Raw genomic sequence first — 21365 nt, forward strand, 5'->3', positions numbered from 1 at the left:
TCTTGTTAATTTAGTGGGCTATAGAATTACATACACAGAATTTTTCTAAAAACTCTTGCTCTTAGGAAAATTTACCGAATTTTTATAATTCATCTGAATGTATTATATGAACTATGCGGATGATGTTGCTTGTTTGGTAACAGGCCCTTCGCTTATGAACATCTGCAGGAAAGTGTAGAAAACTCTGGATCGGATTGACACTTGGTGCTGTGGGAATGGGCTATCGGCAAATCTCGCCAAGACTGGTATTGTCCTATTTACCAGAAGGAGGAAGCTTGATGGACTAAAAGGAGTCACAATCCAGCTATCCAAGGAAATTAAATATCTTGGATTATTCCTCGATGGTAAGCTCCTATGGAAATCACATCCGAAGCACTGACAGACCCATTATCACCTATGCATCAGTGGTCTGGATGAGTAGACTCTCTCTAGTGGAAGTCAGGAGGGCCTTATCGAGACTACAACGCACTGTGGCCATCTGTTGCACCGGAGCTTTTCCGACTACCTCAGGCCCGGCACTAGATGCTCTGATTGGTTTACCACCACTTGATGCTTACATCCAAGGAGAGGCCTTGAAGGCCATCTGCAGACTGAAACACAATGGGAACTGGTACGGCCCTTGTCCGGCATTGGAACACAGAGAAGGCATAGACAACGATTCTCTCCATGCCCCTTGACTCCATGCCATCAAGAGTCGTACTTGAAAAGAGATACAGTGTAGTGCTACCAGAGGCTCAGTTGTGGGAAGACTCAGAAAATGAGCCCGGCAAACACTGTTTTCGCATTTTTACGGATGGCTCCAGGACCGAGCATGGCTCCGGCTCTGGGGTCTACGTGGAATCTATCGGGACAAAACTGCACTTTGCTCTTGAAATGCATGCATCTGTGTTTCAAGCGGAGGTGTATGCAGTTCAAGAAGCGATGAACTTTGTTGTGGAAAAACGATGGAGAGGCAGATCTATATGTGTCTGCAGCGACAGCCAAGCTGCGCTTATGGCCTTAGACAGCCCTCCAACCACATCAGGGGTAGTCAAGTCCTGTAAATACAGGCTGACCTATGTCGGTAGACATAATAGCCTGATGTTAACATGGGCCCCGGGACACGTGGGTATCGCGGGTAACGAGACCTCTGACTCCTTAGCTAAGATGGGCTCTGAGGCCAACTTATTTGGCCCAGAGCCCGTTTTGCCACTCCCTTCTGCGGCCATCACAGCCACGGTTAGCAAATTTGTAACTACCACCCACAAGCGAGCTTGGCAGGCTGAGAGAGGCTGCAGATGGACTAAACTGATGTTACCTGTCATGTCCGATGGACTGTCGCAAACCCTTCTGCTATTAAGCAGAGGGGAGTGCAGACGGCTGGTTGGACTGATGACGGGTCACTTTCTGTGGGCGAAGCACATGGAGGTTGGGCATCTCAGACAGTGTACTCTGCCCAGCTTGTGAAGAGGGGGATGAGACGGCGGACCACTTCCTGTGTGTCTGCCCCGCCTTCGCTCGAATCAGGTTTGAGGTCTTTGGCACTGATGTGTTAAGAAGCGACCATCTTGGCTCCTTGGCACCACAAGATCTACTCAGATTTCTTCGGAGATAGGGTAGATTTAAAGAAAATTAAAAGGGAATCCAAGGGTAGTACAATGGACTTAATTAATGTCTGAGTGCTGCACTTGCTAGTTGTCCCGACAAAAAAAAAAAAAAAAAAAAAATGCTTTATAAAAAAAGTAAGAATATAAAAATATAAACCGTTGAAAAGATGAAGACAAATAAATAGTCACTTACCTTGAGGTCCGTCTGGGCTTCACTGACTGATTAATTCTTATTTGCCGCTACGCTTGGTGTACAAGGTTCTGCTACTAAAACCAATCTGAGCTGTGGAGCTGGCAACAGCAATATCGAGATTATTCCACGAGCTCAATCTAAAACGCAGCCAACAATCACGGGAGCACCACGGCATAGTTGCCCTAACTGCTATTCATTTAAACACCAACGAGTTGCTCTAACTGCTATTAATACACACCCCGCTGCAAAATTATAAACATACCAGTTTTTTTATATGAACTGTATTCATATATACTACAACAAAAACCATATAACGCATAGTTTCAAACATTGTAAAACATTTTTTAAAATTTTGTTCAAAACTTTCAACTTATTTAAAATATTTTCTGGTTATGCAGATTTATAGCCCATTGAATTTTGGTATAACAATGAGCAAGTTTGAAGTAACTACGATATATCGACAATTTTTGCCCCTGAGGTGTCACTCCGTTTCTTCTGTACAAAGTAGATGCTCGAATTTTTAAACTTCTCAGCCTTTTGACGTTAATAGTGAGTTAAATACCTTTGAAAGCACGATTTCAAAAATACTTTGAATTAGTGCTCAAGTGCTTAGCTGCGCTCTGCCAAATTTCCAAAGTTGTAGTTGCGGTGATAATGACCTGCTATCTGTTTACCGCACTACGAAATATTTAAAATGTGCTTAATTAAACTGATGGCTGATATCTCAACAAAAAAATTAGAAAGTAAACAAATTTCGTTATTTTTTCATTCTTATTTTATTTTATTTATTTATTTTTTTTAACTTGTGAAGAGCCAAGCATAGCAGATTTTTCTGTTTTTCGTTTTGTTTTTGTTTCGTACAAACTTGAGCGCAATTTCGCTCGCTATCTATTTAATTTTTCCCCTCCTTTTGTCTTCCTCGAAAACCTAATTTCGCTAAAATTGACCTAAAAAGTAACTTGACTAAATTGAAATAGGAATTTTACTGTCACATTCCACTTCATGGGGCTGCACTTTTGCACTCGACGGTTTGATAAAGTTAATTTGTGCTTCTCGCAAGTATAGGCGCTCTGTTTTTTTTAGCAGTGAATGAGTTCGAGTATTTAAAAAGAAAAACCAAAACGTCACTAATATTAAGTAAAACAGCTGAGAACGCACATAACGGGTGATTTTTTAGCTATTATCTTTTTAAACAGTTGGTTTAAACAGCTGACGCACGTTTCGGGTTTTGTTTCACTGTCAAACATCTTCAGTTTGGTCTACAATTTAACCATGAATCGTCTTACAAACGAACAACGCTTGCAAATTATTGAATTTTATTATTAAAATCCGTGTTCTGTTAAGAAAGTTTATCGCGCGCTTCTTCCATTTTATGGTCAGTTTAATCGACGCACTGAAGCGGCTATTCGAGCTATTGTGACTAAATTTAGAACCAAATTTACATTATTGGACATCAAACCACCAACCCGCTTACGTAGCGTACGAACTGAAGAAAATATCGCAGCTGTATCGGCCAGTATTAATGATGACCATCAATTATCGATTAGTCGTCGTTCGCAGCAATTGGGCCTCTGTTACTCAACAACGTGCAAAATTTTGCGAAAGGATTTAAGTGTGAAGCCTTTCAAAATGCAGCTGGTGCAAGAATAGAAGCCGAACGACCTGCCGCAATGCAGAATTTTTGGAGAATGGGCTCTTCGAAAGTTGGCCGAAGATCCACTTTTTTATCGAAAAATTGTGTTCAGCGACGAAGCTCATTTTTCTATCAATGGGCACGTAAATAAGCAGAATTGTCGATTTTGAAGTGAAGATCAGCCAGAAGAATTGCAAGAGATACCAATGTATCCAGAAAAGGTCACAGTTTGGTGCGGTTTATGGGCTGGAGATATCATTGGACCGTACTTCTTCAAAGACGCTGCGAATCGTAACGTAACTGTGAATGGTGAGCGCTACCGTGAAATGATATCCAACTTTGTTTTGCCCAAAATGCAAGAGCTTGGCTTGCATGACATGTGGTTTCCGCAAGACGGTGCCACATGCCACACAGCACGCGTAACAATGGACTTGTTGAGAGGCGAGTTCGGTGAACATTTTATTTCACATTCGGGACCTGTCAATTGACCACCCAGATCGTGCGATATAACGCCTTTAGATTATCTTTTATGGGGCTATGTTAAAGCTCATGTCTATTCAGACAAGCCTGCTTCAATTAACGCATTGGAAGACAGCATTAAAGCATTTATATGTGAGATACCGGCCAAAACATTGGAAAGAGTATGCCAAAATTGGACTAAGCGGATGGACCATTTGAAGCGCAGTTGCGGTCAACATTTGCATGAAATAATCTTCAAAACAGTAAAATATATGAACTGTACTATCGATTTTAATAAACATTTCATGCATTTTTGTGAATTTTGCTTGTGTTTTTTTGAAAAACTTAAAAAATCACTCTTTAGTTGCGTATTAGAGCGTGTTTAAGTTTACCACAGCTAAATGACAACAAGCACACGACTAGCGGCCTAGCTGAATGCCTGCCTGCTAAGTCAACTGGCGCTTCTTGACTTTGCTTGCCACTTGGAGTGGATCACTCGCTCTTTCGCATTCAGTTTAGTGCATCCGCAAAGAACCGCGTAAAACCACAACATAATTTCTTAGGTAAATGAGTTTGCTATCTGCTTTTGATTATTTTATAGCGTTTGCTTTATGTTTAACCATAGCACCCTTCTGTTGTGTGTTTTAATTAAATAAAATTTTTACCTCTGATTTTGGACTGTCAAATGTCGCCGTTCTGCCCCTGTTTAACTTTTATGTTCGGATCTGTTTCAGTATTTTCTCATATTGTTATTGCTTTTGCTGTTGCTGCTGCTGCTGCCTTGTTGCTATAACTTAATCTACTTTTACTCGCGTTATGTTTTCATTGCCTCAATTGGAAAAAAATTAACCTAATTATTTTTTGTTTGTCCTGCATATTTTCTGGGTCACAGATTCGTACGCAAACACACACACACTTCTGCTTGCCTACTAATGCGCCCAGCAACTGCACACCTTCTCTATTTGATATTCCCGCACTCGTAAGCGTTTTTCATTGTGTGCGCTTACACCATTACACTAAGTAGTGAAGCCTAGAGGTTGACCTGACCCTCACGCCGGATACAGCTATGCTAACGACGATACGAGTTGCATCCGTTGTCGCCTGGCTCGCAGCAAGGATGTGGCAGTGACGTTGGCGTAGCAGAAGAATCTCGAAAGTATTTTCGAGCTCTTTTTCTCCTCTTCTGCCAACTGCCAAAAACAAAAATGCTTGCAATGTTTTCATAATTACTTGAACCCTTTTTGGCGAATCGTTGCAGGCGCTTGTACACATTGGCAATGGTGGCAACGGCAGCTGCAGCAGCAACAGCAGCAGCGGCATGTTTATCCTCTGCTCTGGGGGGGTAGCACTGCTACTCATAGGCTCATTCACCATGTATTTATTTGGTTGCTATGTTGTGAAAGAAATTTTTACATACTTAAATATTTTTTTTTTTATTCTTTTTTTATCATAATGCTTTGTTCTTTGCTGTTGCTCGTTTTGTGTACCCTTTATTTTTGATTTAATTTAAATTTTTTTTTTATTGATAAAAAACTTTATAAAGTTTATGGGCGCACATTTTTTGCAATTAAGATCGTAATTGCTCTTTAACATATTTTGGAAATGAGTTTCTTGTTTTCTATTTCATTCCATTTTCCATTTTACTTCTCCACGATTTTTTATTATATAAGTAAATATATGTAGGTATAATATATAGTATGTATGTGTGTGTGACAGTCGAAAAATCGCTTCAACAGAATTTGACTTCTACGCTTCTGTGACCATCTCTCATGTCGTTGGCATTAGGGCAAAGAAGTTAAAAAAGTTTCCTGATTAATTTACTAACATTTCAGCAAATTAATTTACATATACATGCTGATTATTTTTTATGGCACTTCCAAGCCCTTGAAAGCTTGAAAAATGCTATAAATAAGGCAATAAAAGAAAATACCGCCGAAGCTGAAACTTCGCAGCGCCAAAATGTTTAAATTGCCGATATGGGCATGCCGTTTGATGATGTTCAGTCTTAAATTGAAAAGTTTTCAAAAGTTCATATGAAAAAGCAAAATTAAATTTAAGTTTGCGAGAGTCAATATCTCAACAAATTTAAGGCCGGCGGGCCAATTAGATGCCCTAAATTCAGTAGTTTTCGCGAAACGTTGTAGGATGAGAAAAAAAAACAATTAGCCAAATGAAGTTTTGGGGATAGTTTAATATATATTTGAACTAAAAAAAAAAATGTGTACAATCTCCAACAATATATTGTAAGCCGAGTTATCAATAGATTCCCAGAGCGCCTGTATCCAACTTCTGTACAAGATACAACTTGCAATTTTCATCTGAAAACAAAAAAAAAAAGATTATTAATTTTGATGTAATTATCTTCTATGTGAACTAAAAAACATCCAAAAACTTTTTTAAGCGACTTTTTTACCCAGTTGAAGAGTTTTGTTTTTTCCTTGAAAAACCACTTTTTTTTTCTAATATACCTTCCCCAAAAATTCGAATTTTACGTGTTTCTCCCAATTTTCTTAGTTCACATCGAAGATAATTACATCAATATTAATAATCTTTTTTGTTTTTGTTTTCAGATGAAAATTGCAAGTTGTATCTTGTACAGAAGTTGGATACTTCAGTGGCAAGGCGCTCTGGGAATCTATTGATAACTCGGCTTACAATATATTGTTGGAGATTGTACAAATTTTTTTTTTAGTTCAAATATATATTAAGGGGGGCCTCTACTGTAAAACTTAAAAAAAATCGATTTTTTACTTTTTGTTGAAACATACTCAGAAACAACTCCAGAATGTTCCATGAAAATCTTAAAAAGAAATCTTGAATAGTTTTCAAGTTATAAAAGTTTTAGCAAAGCAGGTATAAACTGAGCGCTCGAGCGGTTTACGGTCATATGCTGTAAGTATGAAAAATTGTTTAAGCGTGTTTTTCTCGAAACCACGTTTTCAAAATTGCCCACATCACAGCTCCGTGAAAAATTAACATATCAAGCTCAAACTTTGATAGTATATTTTTAACAATATTTACTAGTTTTTAAAGCTATGGTGGGAAAAAATTTATTATTTATAACCCCTTTTTTAATAACAAAATGACAACAAAAAAATGTCGATTTTTTAAAAAACTTCAAAAATTTTACAAAAAAATTTTTTTTTGCAAGTAATAGGCTTAACAACTAAAAATAATGATATATAATAAAAAAAATTTGGTTTTTTTCATTTCAGATTTTTTTTAAATGCGCGACAGTGTGGGCAGATTTCAAAAGGCGTTTCGGGGGAGCGGCTGTACAGCTGCAATTTTGAAATGAAAATAAATTTAAAAAATTTTTTTGTACACTCAAGACCTTTGTTTATGTAACCCTAAACTTTTTTTTACTAATTAAATTAATACAAGTATGAAAACAAAATCCATGAAAATTTGATTTTTACAGTAGAATCCCCCCTTAAACTATCCCCAAAACTTCATTTGGCTAATTGTTTTTTTTTCTCATCCTACAACGCTTCGCGAAAACTACTGAATTTAGGACATCTAATTGGGCCGCCGGCCTTAAGTATTTTATATAGATATATATACATATATTTGGCGCGTACACCCTTTTTGGGTGTTTGGCCGTGCTCCTCCTCCTATTTGTGGTGTGCGTCCTGAAGTTGTTCCACAAAATGGAGGGATCTACAACTTCAAGCCGACTCCGAACTCCAGATATTTTTTTCTTCATTTTGGTCTTTTACCGAGACAGCTACATGAATGAAATCTTGTTCCAATAAGAGAAATGTTTACTCTTTCGAATAAACCAGAAGTATACCGAACAAATATGATTTTTGTAAACTTTTTTTAATTTTTAAGAAGAATCAGATATTTTTTCGATGCTTATCCACATATGTTATTTGCCATATTTTTATTAGCTTAATTTATTTATGTATTAAAAATTGTACTGTTAGCGCTGCTGGTTCCATTCCTCTACTTAAAGACAGATACACACAAAAAGTTAAATTTTACTAACAATTATTTTCTCTCTTATTTTCCAGTCTTCTCCACTTCTATTAAAAACAAGTCGCGCACCACCAGCACACCGACAACACCAACATCACAAGGAGGCAGTCCAGGCAATCTAATCTATCCCAATCTGTCACCTTATTACAGTAAGTTTTTCTATTTTAAACTTTTAGCAACTAAAGTTTTATAAAAATGCGGACAAACTATTGTAATAGGTCTATTTATAAGTTCGTGCGGTTTTACAACAGATGGCGTAACTTGATTATTATTCCATCGATCCACATTTCCAAACATTCATTGGAGAGCTACTGTCGTAAGGCACAAACGTCAGTATAAGTTTTTTATTTGAAGCGTAAACAACAATATTTTTACCACACTTGAAAATGTCGAATTTCGTGCCAAATAATGTGTTTTTGCGGGGAATTCTTCTTCATTATTTTAATATGAAGAAAAAAGCAGCCGAAAGTCATCGTATCTTGGTGGAAGTTTATGGTGAGCATGCTCTATCTGAGCGAACGTGCCAGAAGTGGTTTGCACGCTTTAAAAGTGGTGATTTTGGCTTGGAAGACGAAGAACGCGAGGGTGCGCCGCCAAAGTTCATGGATACCGAATTGGAGGAATTGCTCGATCAAGATCCGGCTCAAACGCAAGAAGAGGTTGCAAAAACTTTGGGAGTTGATCAATCAACCATTTCCAAACGTTTAAAAGCCATGGGAATGATCCGAAAGGTAGGCCATTGGGTGCCGTATGAATTGAAGCCAAGAGACGTTGAACGCCGTTTTATGGCATGCGAACAACTGCTTCAACGGCACAAAAGAAAGGGTTTTTTGCATCGAATTGTGACTGGCGATGAAAAGTGGGTCCATTACGACAATCCAAAACGTCGGGCAACGTATGGATACCCTGGCCATGCTTCAACATCGACGTCGGCGCAGAATATTCATGGCCTGAAGGTTATGCTGTGTATCTGGTGGGACCAGCTGGGTGTTGTGTATTATGAGCTACTGAAACCGAATGAAACGATTACGGGGGATGTCTACCGACGACAATTGATGCGTTTGAGCCGAGCACTGCGAGAAAAACGGCCGCAATACGCCGATAGACACGACAAAGTTATTTTGCAACATGACAATGCTCGGCCACATGTTGCACAAGTGGTCAAAACATACTTAGAAACGCTCAATTGGGATGTCCTACCCCACCCGCCGTATAGTCCAGACCTTGCGCCATCCGATTACTATCTCTTCCGATCGATGCAACATGGCCTGGCTGACCAGCACTTCCGTAATTACGATGAAGTCAAAAAATGGATCGATTCGTGGATTGCGGCAAAACCGACCGAATTTTTCACAAAGGGAATCCGTGAATTGCCAGAAAGATGGGAAAAAGTAGTAGTAAGCGATGGACAATATTTTGAATATTAAATTTGTAACTATTTTACGTCAATAAAGTTTCAAATTTCGAAAAAAACCGCACGAACTTATTCATAGCCCTATTATTTTTTGATTTTCATAGGTATTTTATTTATAAACACACCCACATACTCACACATTTCTACTTTTTTACATTCCTTTTGTCTTCTTATTGCAGGTCAGCGCAAGAGTCCCATTAGTCCAAGTACTTTATCGTCTGGAATTGATACACAAGTTTATGGCGATTCGATATTGATGTCACCACAGCAGCGTGTAAATCGTCGTTATTTATAGGCTACTAGCATATAATTTATTTTAAATATTTTTAGTGTTGTCGCGCATTCATTTCATTTAATTTTACTTTAGAATTCTTTTTTAAATTTTTATAACTTATTTGACTGACATTAACTTAACATTAGGCATATTACTTGCTGCAGGTCATATACCTATATTTTTTAATAACACAATTTGTTTGCTCACATTTGCTTTGTTCGAGTAGTTCATGTCGTAATTTGCAGAAAATCGGTTAATATTGTATTTTGCGGCAGTGAGGTCAAAGCGCAACTACTAATTAGTTGCCACGATAGTGGGCTCTATATTACCGGTATGAAATTTTATCCGGCCAAAGACTGTTAGCTCAGCAGCTATTCCCAAACATGCTTGGAACATTTTTATGCTGTTACAACAACAACAAACATGAATGTATAAACAAATTGAATTAGCCTTTGCATCTCTTGGCTTCTACTCATGTTTAGTCAAGAAATTAATTTAATTTTTTGTATATAAAATTAATTTAACTTTTTTTCTTTTATGTGTAACTGTGTTCAATATTTGTTTCTCTTTGATTCGTTTATATGTATAAGAAAGAAATAACAACGCATTAAATAAATGAAACATATTTACGATCACTTTTTGCAGTGCTGCCTTTGGATTAATGAAACTGTAGCAGCATTTTGTTAATCTAATTTTGAATTGGAATTCTTTTAGTTTTTATTACATATATTAAAATAGTTTTAGTTTATTTTTCTCACAATTATATTAAAAAAAACCTATATTTATATTATACAGTCCTGTGCAAAAAAAACCGGACAGTCTAAAAAACTCCATTTTTTGAAGTAGTATGGATACTATCAAATATGTTTGAATGTGGTTATATTCCATTGTGTTTTTAATACAAAAGTATGAAATAAATTTAATAAATTTCATACGTGTTGTTAATATTTTCATACTTTATTTGTTTTAGCATAGTCAATAACGAATGTTTTATTATTAGTTTATCCTTATTATATAATCTTACATCTAATTAATTCAAAACAAAATTAATTATTTCATTATAAATGTTATAATTTGAAGTTTTAATACTTGGTCGCACCGCCTTTCGCCTTAATTACCGCTTTAATACGTCTCGGCATTGATGTAACCAGGGTTTGCAACAATTCCTCCGAAATATCGTTGTGCCAAGTGTCCATTATAATGTTATCCAGGTCAGTTTTGTTCTTCGGCTTTTTTTCAGCTGCCTGCTTCTTTACAATGGCCCAGAGGTTCTCAATTGGGTTTAGGTCGGGACTGTTACCCAGCCATTCCTATTGGACAATTCCGTTTTTTTCCATAAATTCTTTTACCTGCAACAAATAAGGAATAAATCATTGGTTTTTTGATTCGACATTTAAACAAAACACTCGGGAGATTTAACAAAAATCATAACTTACTTTGTGAGATTAGGTGATCGGCGATGGCGCAGAATCATTCTGAAATATAACGTCCGTTCTTAGAGAATACTGCTCCTCAATGACAGGTATTAAATGCCTATTTAAAATTGAAATGTAAGCATCTCCGTTCACCCGACCATCAATAAGAGTCAGTGCTTTCGTTCCGTCATAGCTGAAGCAGCCCCATACCATTCTACCAACTGACTGTCTTACAGTAGGCAGTATGCATCCAGTTTTATATCTTTCGCCAGATCTGCGCCTCACATGGTGGATACCATCCGATCCAAAGAGGTTAAACTTGGATTCATCCGAAAAAATCACATTCTTCCAGTGCTCGACAGTCCAGTTTTCATGAGTTTTGGCCCATCGGTATCGTTTTTGACGCATTTTTTCGTTCAAAAACGGTTTTTTTTGCGGGATGTCTTCCTACAAAACCGGCATTTATCAATTCGACGCCAGTTGCATCCAAGAACTCCTTCCTGATGTCTGCCGAAGATTTGAAACGGTCCTGGATACACATCCGCTTAATCATCCGGCCTTCAGCAGGCGACGTCTTTTTTCGTCGTCCAGATCCTTTCTTTCGCTCCGTTGAAGCCGTTTCTGCAAATTTCTTTAAAAAATCGGCAACAGATGATTTGCTGAAGCCTACTTTAGCAGCAATTTGACGTACGGACAATTTTTGCTGTGATAGGGCAATAATTTGGCCCTTAACGACAGCTCCCATTTGCTTCGATTTTGGCATATTTTTGATATTAACACTTGCCACGTATCAACTATTTCACTTATTGGTTAAATTATGATACAAATTAATTCAAAACTGTTCTATTTATACACAAAAAAAGCTACTTACCGCCAAGAAGCTTTATACTCAAGCTATAGAAATTTAAATAGGGTAAATTAGCTGTCCGGTTTTTTTTGCACAGGACTGTATATCAACAATTTTTTGTACTATTTGTTTGATAATTTTTTCAGTGCGGAACCAAGGTGCACATAGTAAAATAATATGAGTTGTGGAAAATCTTACTTTATGTGAACTTCTAAGAAAGTATCACTGCCGAGTTTTTAGAAAAAAAAAAAAAAAAAATTGATTATCTTAAAAAGAGAATGGGATATGAGCATTTATTTTCCTTGACTTGAAGAAAGCAGAAATTAATATTAAGTTGATATGTAGTTTCAAATTAAAATAAAATATTTGTAAGTATTTTGTGTATGAATATCAGGATGAGCATAAAAAGCCCGAACATGTAAGACCTGAATATAGAGTTACTACATAAAAATCGGAGTAGACATTTGTGAAATTTATTTAAATGTGATTTGTATACAATTAAATATATTAAAACAAATTGTTAATGACTTGTATGATATTTGAAGATTTTTTCCTACAAATACATTTAATTTGTAAGGCTATGTTGCCTTTATAGGGGTTTACAAAATAAAATAAGTAGGTTAGGTTAGATTTGAAAGATTTTTATTTAATCAAAAGTACTTCTCATTGCGACAGAGGCCCAGGTATATCTAGTAGTGGTGTACAATAAATAATTTCTTAATTTGTAATTTTTTAATATTTTTCTTCAAATATTGATTTTTAAAACACCTGCCAGTGAGAGGTTTTCGCAAAGTACTCGGAATTAGGTATCTACAAGAACAGAATAGAAAAAAAATCTCATGCCGCATTTTTTAAGTTACAGTACATATATGATTTAAGTTTAGGTGAAGCATAAGTCAAAATTGAAGTTCTTTCTTTAATAACAGCAAAAAAATAAATAAATAATAATAATAAAATTGTAACTTCTTTGTACTGTTTGTATCAACAAATTTCTGCATTAATTTGAAATATTTAAAGAAAATAAAAAGAAAGTCCCAAAGTCATTAAAACGGAAAAATTTATATAACAAAATGGTTGGTTAAAAAAAAATTATATTGACAAAAATTGACTTTTAAACAAAATAGTGATTAAAAAACTTAATTTTTGAATGAACATATTTTTCGGCAAGAAAAAACTTGCATCCTAAAAATATTGGATTTTTCAATAAAAAAAAAATGTTTTCAAATGTCGACGACAATTTCATGTGAGATTTATTTATAAAACATTATATTTAATTTAATTTTTTCACTTTTTATGAATTTGGTTGTATATTTATTTAGAAAGGTTATGTAAACATTTTAAACTGTTCTGTTAACCATCTCGAAAAAAAAAATACAAAATGTAAAATATTTATAACGTTTTTCGATGTGCTGAATTTAATCTGTGTTGACAATTTTTTTTTACTTGCTGAAAATGTACACTTGGGGTCTCGAGATTGCTGACTATTTTTTATTGCTGGAATTTATTAATTTTGCCAATACATTACAAATCTGTGACTTCGAGGACAACCAATGCATAATTTTCGCTAAAAATATCGTGTGTTTTTTTTGCTGCATGAGAACTATCGATATCGATAACTATGATTTGACAGCTGAGAATGCAAACTGTGTCGACATTTCTGTTCAGTAAGGCTTGACAAGTCATGAAGAATCGCTTAACGTTATCTGCCAAATTGTGGAAATTCACTTTGACCAAAAAGAAAAAAAATCTGTTCGCGCAGTTAATAGAACACTGAACGCATCATCGGTTCTTATTTCTTTCGAAATGTGGAAGGAGTTGAAGTTTTGAAAATTTACCAGCTAAACAACGACATTTAGAGTTACAATAAGACGGCGCAACTTGCCGTACAGCTCGGTTAAGAATCGGTTTATTTCAATATTCCAGCCAGATTTAGTGGAAAAAGCAATAACTTCTACCCCCGAGGATATATGTTGGATTTTATATTCAAAAAATAAATTCCATGAAATTATCTACCAGATCATAATAAAACACTCCAACAATATTCCTGCTTTGTATTATCATTTCAAGAACTCAGGCTCTTTGTTTTCTATCGTACTTTTCCGTTTTGTATTTTTTCATTGTGAGCCAAAATTACTTACTTATTTTTTAATTGATTCAGTATTTTTTGAATGCTTTGAATTTTGATCACATACACATTTGAGTTAAGGGACTTTACACGCAAACTCATTACTTATGTCAAATTAAATTTGAATCTGAAAGTGCTTCAACTACAATTATATATGTATAAGTAATTTTTCCGAGTTTCTAGAATCCTCTTCTTCTTGAATGGAGCGATAACCCCATTAGCGATTAGAACCCGTTACAGGAATACAAACCCAGGTAGAAAGTAATACACTTGGATTTAATTAATTTATGATCATTTTTGTATGTGGGACACATATGTAAGACCGATGACCGTTAAAAGCTTGAACAAAAATGCGGTAAAAGTTAAAACAAAAAAATTATAATATAATATAATACATATATGCCGCTCATAACTGTAATATAGGCTATAAAGTAGTTTATGAAATAAATACATAACTAAAAATAAAAATAAAGCAGTTGTAATAATATTTTTTATACATTTTATAAAAACTTAAATGGGCAGCCATGCATTTAAAATTTGGGACTAGCAGTAATTTTTTTTTTGTACGCAAATAACACTCAACATACAGATGCTTTCTCTTCCTTCGTATTTGCATATCCTCACAGAAATTGTTTGCCAGCATTACCGGCGCAGCTAGACTTAATTTCGTGTGTAGCTTAATCAGGTATAAATATTAAACTTAGTTGCTTTTTATGATATTAATGCGAATTGTTCAGTTGATAAAATATGCATGAAATTTTCCAATTTAAAACTAATATATTTCTGTTTAAAGGTAAAAAGTGTGTAAATATTGAAATAGTTTTTTGTATCCTATGTTAAAATAAAACTCAGGACATTATTCAGGTTTTGTAAAATGAAATACTGAAACAATTAAACGCGAAATTTAATCAGAAATATTGTAATTTATTTTATAGATATAAAGAAATATTGAAACCATAAATATTAAGTTATTAAAAACCAAAAAATAAAAACGGAGAATTGTAAATTGAAACGAGTTTAATTTTATTTATTTATATATCCAGGAAGTCAAGAAAATATGATTGTAAAGTCACTACTAAAACTGAACAAAAAAGAAGTTAACTAATTAAATTGCAAACATACATTTAGGTAGGTAGGTAGGTAGGATGGCAAGAGTACCCCAGGTACACTACAAGTAGCACTTACGTGCCATTTTGATACAGCCATCCAGTGCTGTTGATGTAGCAGAGGAGAGAAAAGGGATGTAGGCTGGAGAATTTCATCAAGTCATCCCCATCATCAAGTCACGCTAAGGAATCTCAAGCGCCTAGCCGCCAGAGCCGGGCATTTGCAGAGAAAGTGTTCCACAGTCTCTATATCCTCACCAACTCTCCCCTCTTTCCAATCTTGCCTGCTCGGAAAGATAGCCCTAGCACAACCCTCAAAGCACAGTTTGCGGATGGAGAGGTCGGTGCGAATATCAGAGAAGGAAGGGAGATCTGCTTCAAGATGCTACTATGTCCTACAGGAAGTTGTCTCCAAAGGCCAATCTCCTTCAGCCTAATGGCACTCTGAGCAGCAATAGATTTAACCTGCAGATCCACAGGAATTAGGTGGAGAATAACGTTGAGCGCAGCGGTGGGACATGTTCTACAGGCACCAGTGATGCCCACACACTACTAAGTTGTACATCCAAAGTACGACACGTGGCTCGAGACCCCATTTTTTGCCGAACATAGATTTACAGGCGTAGAAGGCTATATTGGCCTTCTTAACTCGATTTTCTATGTGCAGCTTCCAGTGGAGCTTGGGGTCAAGTATTACACCAAAAGACACTGGTTGTTAAGTCTAGGAAGCTTAAAAGGTGGAGGCTTGTATTTTCTGGTGAATAGCATCAACTCCGTTTTGCCCATCTGCTGAGTGTAGCCAGTGCACCTTCCAAAATTTCAGCCATTACTGATGGGAAGGGACCTGATACCATCAGGACCAAGTCATCGGCATATGCTACCACCTTTACCCCACCCCTGTTTAAACGAGTTAAAACTTCATCCACAGCTACTAGCCAAAGGAGAGGCGAGAGGACGCCGCCCTGCGGTGTGCCCCTATGTACGAATCTAGTGATTCTAGCCCCTCCTGCCACCGCATTTATTTCCCTACCACCAAGCAGGGACGAGATCCAGAGGTAGATAGGTCTCTCCACCCCTAGCCTATTTAGAGCCGTGACAATTGACTCCGCCGTAATATTATTAAAGGCGCCCTCTATGTCTATAAAGGCCGCCAAAGTGAATTGTTTTCCCTCCAGAGATTTTTGTACAGTCCTTACTACCTCATGTAAGGCTGACTCGGTAGATTTCCCTTTCAGGTTGGGCTGGAGAAAGTCTGGTTTCACAGTACCCTCGGATGTGATAGTCGATCACTCTTTCAAACACCTTGAGAATAAAGGAGGTAAGACTTATAGGTCTGAAGTTAGGAATGAAGACTACTTTGGTTTTCTCCCAGCTAGCAGGAACGTGGTTTAGCGAGATACACGCCAAGAAGATCTTTTGAAGAATGGGAACCACCACGGTTTTAGTCTTCTGAAGCATTACTGGCATGATATCATCGATGCCTGGAGATTTGAAAGGGGAAAAGCTCTCGATTGCCCAGTTTATTCTGTTGACGGACAGGACAGGTGTCAGGGACATCGCAGTTAACCCCTCCTGCCGGTTCGCGTGTTCGTTACTTGCATTTAACTACGCAAACAAAATTTGTTTAGTAATACAGGAATTTCCCTTTTTGTGACTGAGAAAACGAGATGCTAGAATTTTTGGTATCATTCAAATCACGAAGTGCACGTTCAATGGGAGCATCACGAACATAATTGGTATCGAACTCATTCAGATGGGAAGAATCTGAATCAATCCTGTCAACTAAATTTTTGGTATGACCTCTAACTTCTTCTGCTTCTTGATTGGCGCGATAACTGCTTATAATACGTTCATATACAAGTAGATGAGCTACTTTTTCGTGCTTAACTCCCAATCCGTAATTAAAAAGCGAGATTTCTCATAAACATTTTTTTCCCAAAATCTTAGATTATAAAATAATACTATTGTAGATAATAACCACATTTTTTGACGTACAACCCTGTGGTTTCTGTGTAATAGATCATTATTTTTAGGCGTATAAAGAAAAATGTCAAATGGACGCCGGCAAAGAAAACAGGTTTGCAGACATAGTTCTAATAAAGTATTTGTTAGGTGCTATTAAGTATGCATTCATATAACAGAAAAAAATCGTGTGTCCATAAACGTTTGTCTTCTTATTACTTACTATAAAATGTAATATCGAATTTCGAGTGCGTATTGCCGCCATAATTTTTTGAAACCTCAGCAAACGTAATTTACGGATTTCCTCCAACTGTTTATTATTAGCAGCCAATCGCGCAATTAAATTAACTATTCCTTCTCCTTGTCTTTTCTTCATATCGTTAATAATAATTAAACAAACCAAAAAAAAAAACCGGAATATTCCACCAAAATAATTTCTATGAAAAAAAAAGAGTATTGACAGCTGATTGTCAATTTTGCAAGTAATCTGCCATATGTGAACGGATAGATTAATTTTGTGGATTTATTGGTAATTAATGCATATGTGAATGTATTTTTACGCGATTTTGGTCGAGCTTAACAAAGCGTGCCAGTTGTTTCTTTTTGGTGTTAATCGGCACCAGTTTGAAACACCAAGTGAAACCAAGTCCTTCTCCACCTGATCTTTCCAACGCTGGAGGCCTTCTTCCACTGCTACCACCAGCTAGTACCGCATCGAAAACTTTCAGAGCCGGAGCTTTTGAAACTGCAAAGTTCCAAAAATCTTCCGCAGAATCTTTCTCTCATAGTCCGGGAGCCAGGGGTCGATTTTGGACTGCGTTTTTATACCGTTAAATTCTTTACTATACTTGTGATTTAGCTTTCATGAATAACGAAAGTGAACGTCAGCTAGCGCACCCGCGGTGGGTGTGATTGTGGGAGGGTACGAAACGTGTCGAAAAAAAATTTCTACCACAACATTTTCTACCGGCTGAAATTTTTTCCGTGTATTGTTAACATTTAGGAGAATAAAAAAAACTAGTCAGCTGCGCCGTAGAGGGGGGTAAAATACGTGCACAATAGGAGTGACAATGCCTGGCTGCTAGGTATGTGTTATACATATATAATTACAATTGATTTAGATTGTGCTAAATTACGTGTTGTTTGTTTTTAATAGGGGACTCTGGATATCCATTTGAGCCGTGGTGCATAACACCGTACAGAAATCCATCGGACGGATCAGGTGAAGCAAGGTTCAATGAAATTCATTCCAAGGCACGGTGCATCATTGAACGAACTAATGGTGTACTGAAAGGTCGGTGGAGAATCCTAGAATACAACAAAAGAGGAAGATATGATCCTATAAAAGTGGCTAGGTTTGCGAATGTGTGTGCAGCGCTTCACAACATTTGTATACAATTTAATGTGAGCTTTACAGCAACAAATTCAGAGAGTCAAACCGCATCTGACATAGTGTCTGGAGAAGGCCAGTATACTAGAATCGGCCAAACAATCAGAGATCAAATTAAAATCTCGTTGATGAACTCGACATAACCATCTTGTTTTCATATTGTACTATTATGCTTTTGAAGTATAATGCTAACCGACCTAAATAAAATAAAATAACTCGAAACACTAATGGATACTTATTCGAAATCAATTTCATTTAATGCTTTTTTTTACTCCATTTAAAAACGTAAAATTTAGTTAATTTAAACTTGAACAAAACTTCAGGTATAGTTATTTAAAAAGAACTGAAATAAATATTCAATTACATATATATATATTTACATAAAACTTGAATAAAAATTTGGAATATATACATATTTACAAAGAGGATTTTAATTCAGAAGGAGGGACACTATTTTTTTTCTTTTTCATTGGCCTTCAATTGGTTTAATTCAATACTCTTTATTTTTAAATCAAGTTCTTTTACAGCTATTATAGCTCGGTGCTTCTCCTCCTTCATCGCCAAAATCCTGCTAGAGACAGCTAGCTGTCGTTCACTTATTTCAAGCTGCCTCTCGTCAATCTCTAGTTGCCTCTCCTTAATTTGAAGCAGCCTATCTATTTTCTGCCCCATAGCTTTATGGTGATCTGCTGTCAATTTTATGTTTTCTTCCAGCAGCGAAGCTTTATTTATTGTTCTTCTTCGTGGAGTTGGAACGACTAGACGAGAAGGCGTACAGGAAGCAGGACTGTTGGAGGAGGAACGACTTGGAACACTCTTAGTTGAATGGTTCCAATTACGTCCACTGCTCCTGCTTGAGGCCGAAGCACTTGATGCTGGTCTTGAAGCAACTGCGACTGGTGCAGGTTGTGAACTACCGTATGTTTGCACCATGCTGTTTCCTGAAACAGATGCTTCAAGACCAGCAGCTTCAACTATTAGCTCCTCAGCTGGAGTTAAAGCCCTCTGCTGGTAAGGTCCTCCGCCTGTCTGCCTTTTTAAAATTTTGTTGAAGGACAACTTTCTTTTCGCATTGTACTTCTGATCTGCGTATACCTAGAAAGAAACTAATACGTTTCATTTTGATAACATGATTATAATATATGTACTAACTTTTTTCCACAACTTCGCATTTTTTATTGGCGGTCCTTCCGCATTTAACTGCTTGCTGAGCTCTTCCCAAAGTCGGTTGGCAGTCGACCTTCCTTGTGCACAATTCGGCAAGGAATTTTTGGCCAAATCTGTGTGCTCACTCATGAAATGTGCCATTATATCCTTCTGCTTGCTGTTTAATTTATTAGAGTTTGTCCTGATATTATAAAACTTCATTTAAAGTTACACAATTTACATATATTTCAGTTATTCTTACATTTTTGGTTAATGCTTTGAAATTCTGCGCAATAACGTTTATAAATAACCGATCGAATGACAATTCGAACGAACGAGTTGTTCGATTACTCGATGACGTTTGTCATCATACCGAATAACGATAGCGATGACACGTTCACGATAGTTATAATCCGATTTGCGTTCTTTTACGTGACGAATTGCTCGTTCACGACTGTTACGATTCGGCCCCAGGCTTCTGTGCCATACGATAGGATGGACATAATGAGAGCCTTATAAAGAGTTAGTTTTGTTCGTCGAGTGAGGACTTTACTGCTCCATTGCCCCATTGCCTACTTAGTCCAAAGTAGCACTTGTTGTCTCCCACTAAACGCGGCATATTCAACCTGGTCTTTAAAAGATTGAAGTGCAATATTCGATATGCTATAAGAAGTATAAAAAAAGTGCCATGTGCTTCAAGCCTAAATACATCAGTTGAGTTATAAGTATTTCCAAGTATAACTGAAAATATTCTTATTATTTTACTTGTCGCAGATATTTGAAGATTCAAAGCCCTGCTCTACTCATTCTTCCCGTGAGACAGTACAAATGTGTGCGTTTCCACTGCCAGGAAATCTGCAATTTTTTAAAATTGAAATCCATCAGCTTATCACATATACCTATTTTCACGATTTCGAAAACTTGGATTTCCACCGGAAACATAATCTTCCCCTTAATTTTCGTGGCAATAAATACTTTGACTGGGGTGCGTCAGGTTGATCGCAATATTTTGCAGCTTCCTGATGCAAACTCCTGCTTAATGTCAAGATGGCATTTGACGAGCAGCTCTTCAAAATCCTTACTAAATTTTCCGCTGAAAAATTAATTGAAAATAATGTTTTATGCAATAGTATGTGCATGTGAACACAGTAAGTTAGGCAAATTTTATATAAACTAAAATAAATATTAATTTTGCTTATCATTTTCTTCCATCATAAATTCTGTTATCCGGCTTTTCACAATTTCGCAGCCATGAAAGGCTTCCGTTTGCGAAAGTTGTTGCATTTTTACATCGAACAGGAGGCTTCGCAATATTGCCACACTGATTGAGGCTTGAACATGCCCAATAGCCCGAGTGACACCACCAGCTCACAATGCGCATCAAGCAGTAGCACGAGGGTAACATGGCCGTAAATATTCTAGTGCCCTAAAAGGTATGACAATTTTGTCAGTTTACATGTCCGTTCAAATGGAAATGAGCTGCGTTTGAGAAGCAGAACCGAATTTATTCGATTGGTATCTGACAAAAGAGATGTGACGTAACTCATAATACGTTTCGCTTGTGGATTGGGCAGAGTATGTAAAGTACACTTAATTTCCAGTCGGCTGACCTATATCCGCCCGACCATATGCTTCATGAATATTTTTCAACCCTTTCCCCCTTGCTGATCAGCTCAAATGACAGTCTGTCAGTTCCGCAGTTTGTTGTTCTTTGGCTAGAAATCGTTATTTTTAAAACTAAGAAAAATAAATGAAGTGAAAAAATCCTGAAACAATTACTTTTTACTTTTGTTTTGGAATTTTCCGCATTCTAATTCCATAGTATTGTATTTGT

The 21365-nt window shown here is 36.6% G+C and overlaps 1 protein-coding gene across 1 annotated transcript in view; it reads left to right on the forward strand.

Moving 5' to 3' along the window:
- Positions 1–12340, forward strand: part of LOC128868613 (nuclear pore membrane glycoprotein 210) — a 145836-nt gene extending 133496 nt beyond the window's left edge. The window contains exons 24-25 of the mRNA XM_054110904.1: positions 7888–8001; positions 9446–12340. Coding sequence (XP_053966879.1) covers positions 7888–8001; positions 9446–9561 — 230 coding nt within the window. The 3' untranslated portion in view covers positions 9562–12340. The remainder of the gene's footprint in view (positions 1–7887; positions 8002–9445) is intronic.
- Positions 12341–21365: the final 9025 nt, after the last annotated feature.

Source organism: Anastrepha ludens, chromosome 6, assembly GCF_028408465.1.
Source record: "Anastrepha ludens isolate Willacy chromosome 6, idAnaLude1.1, whole genome shotgun sequence".
Taxonomy (NCBI): domain Eukaryota; kingdom Metazoa; phylum Arthropoda; class Insecta; order Diptera; family Tephritidae; genus Anastrepha; species Anastrepha ludens.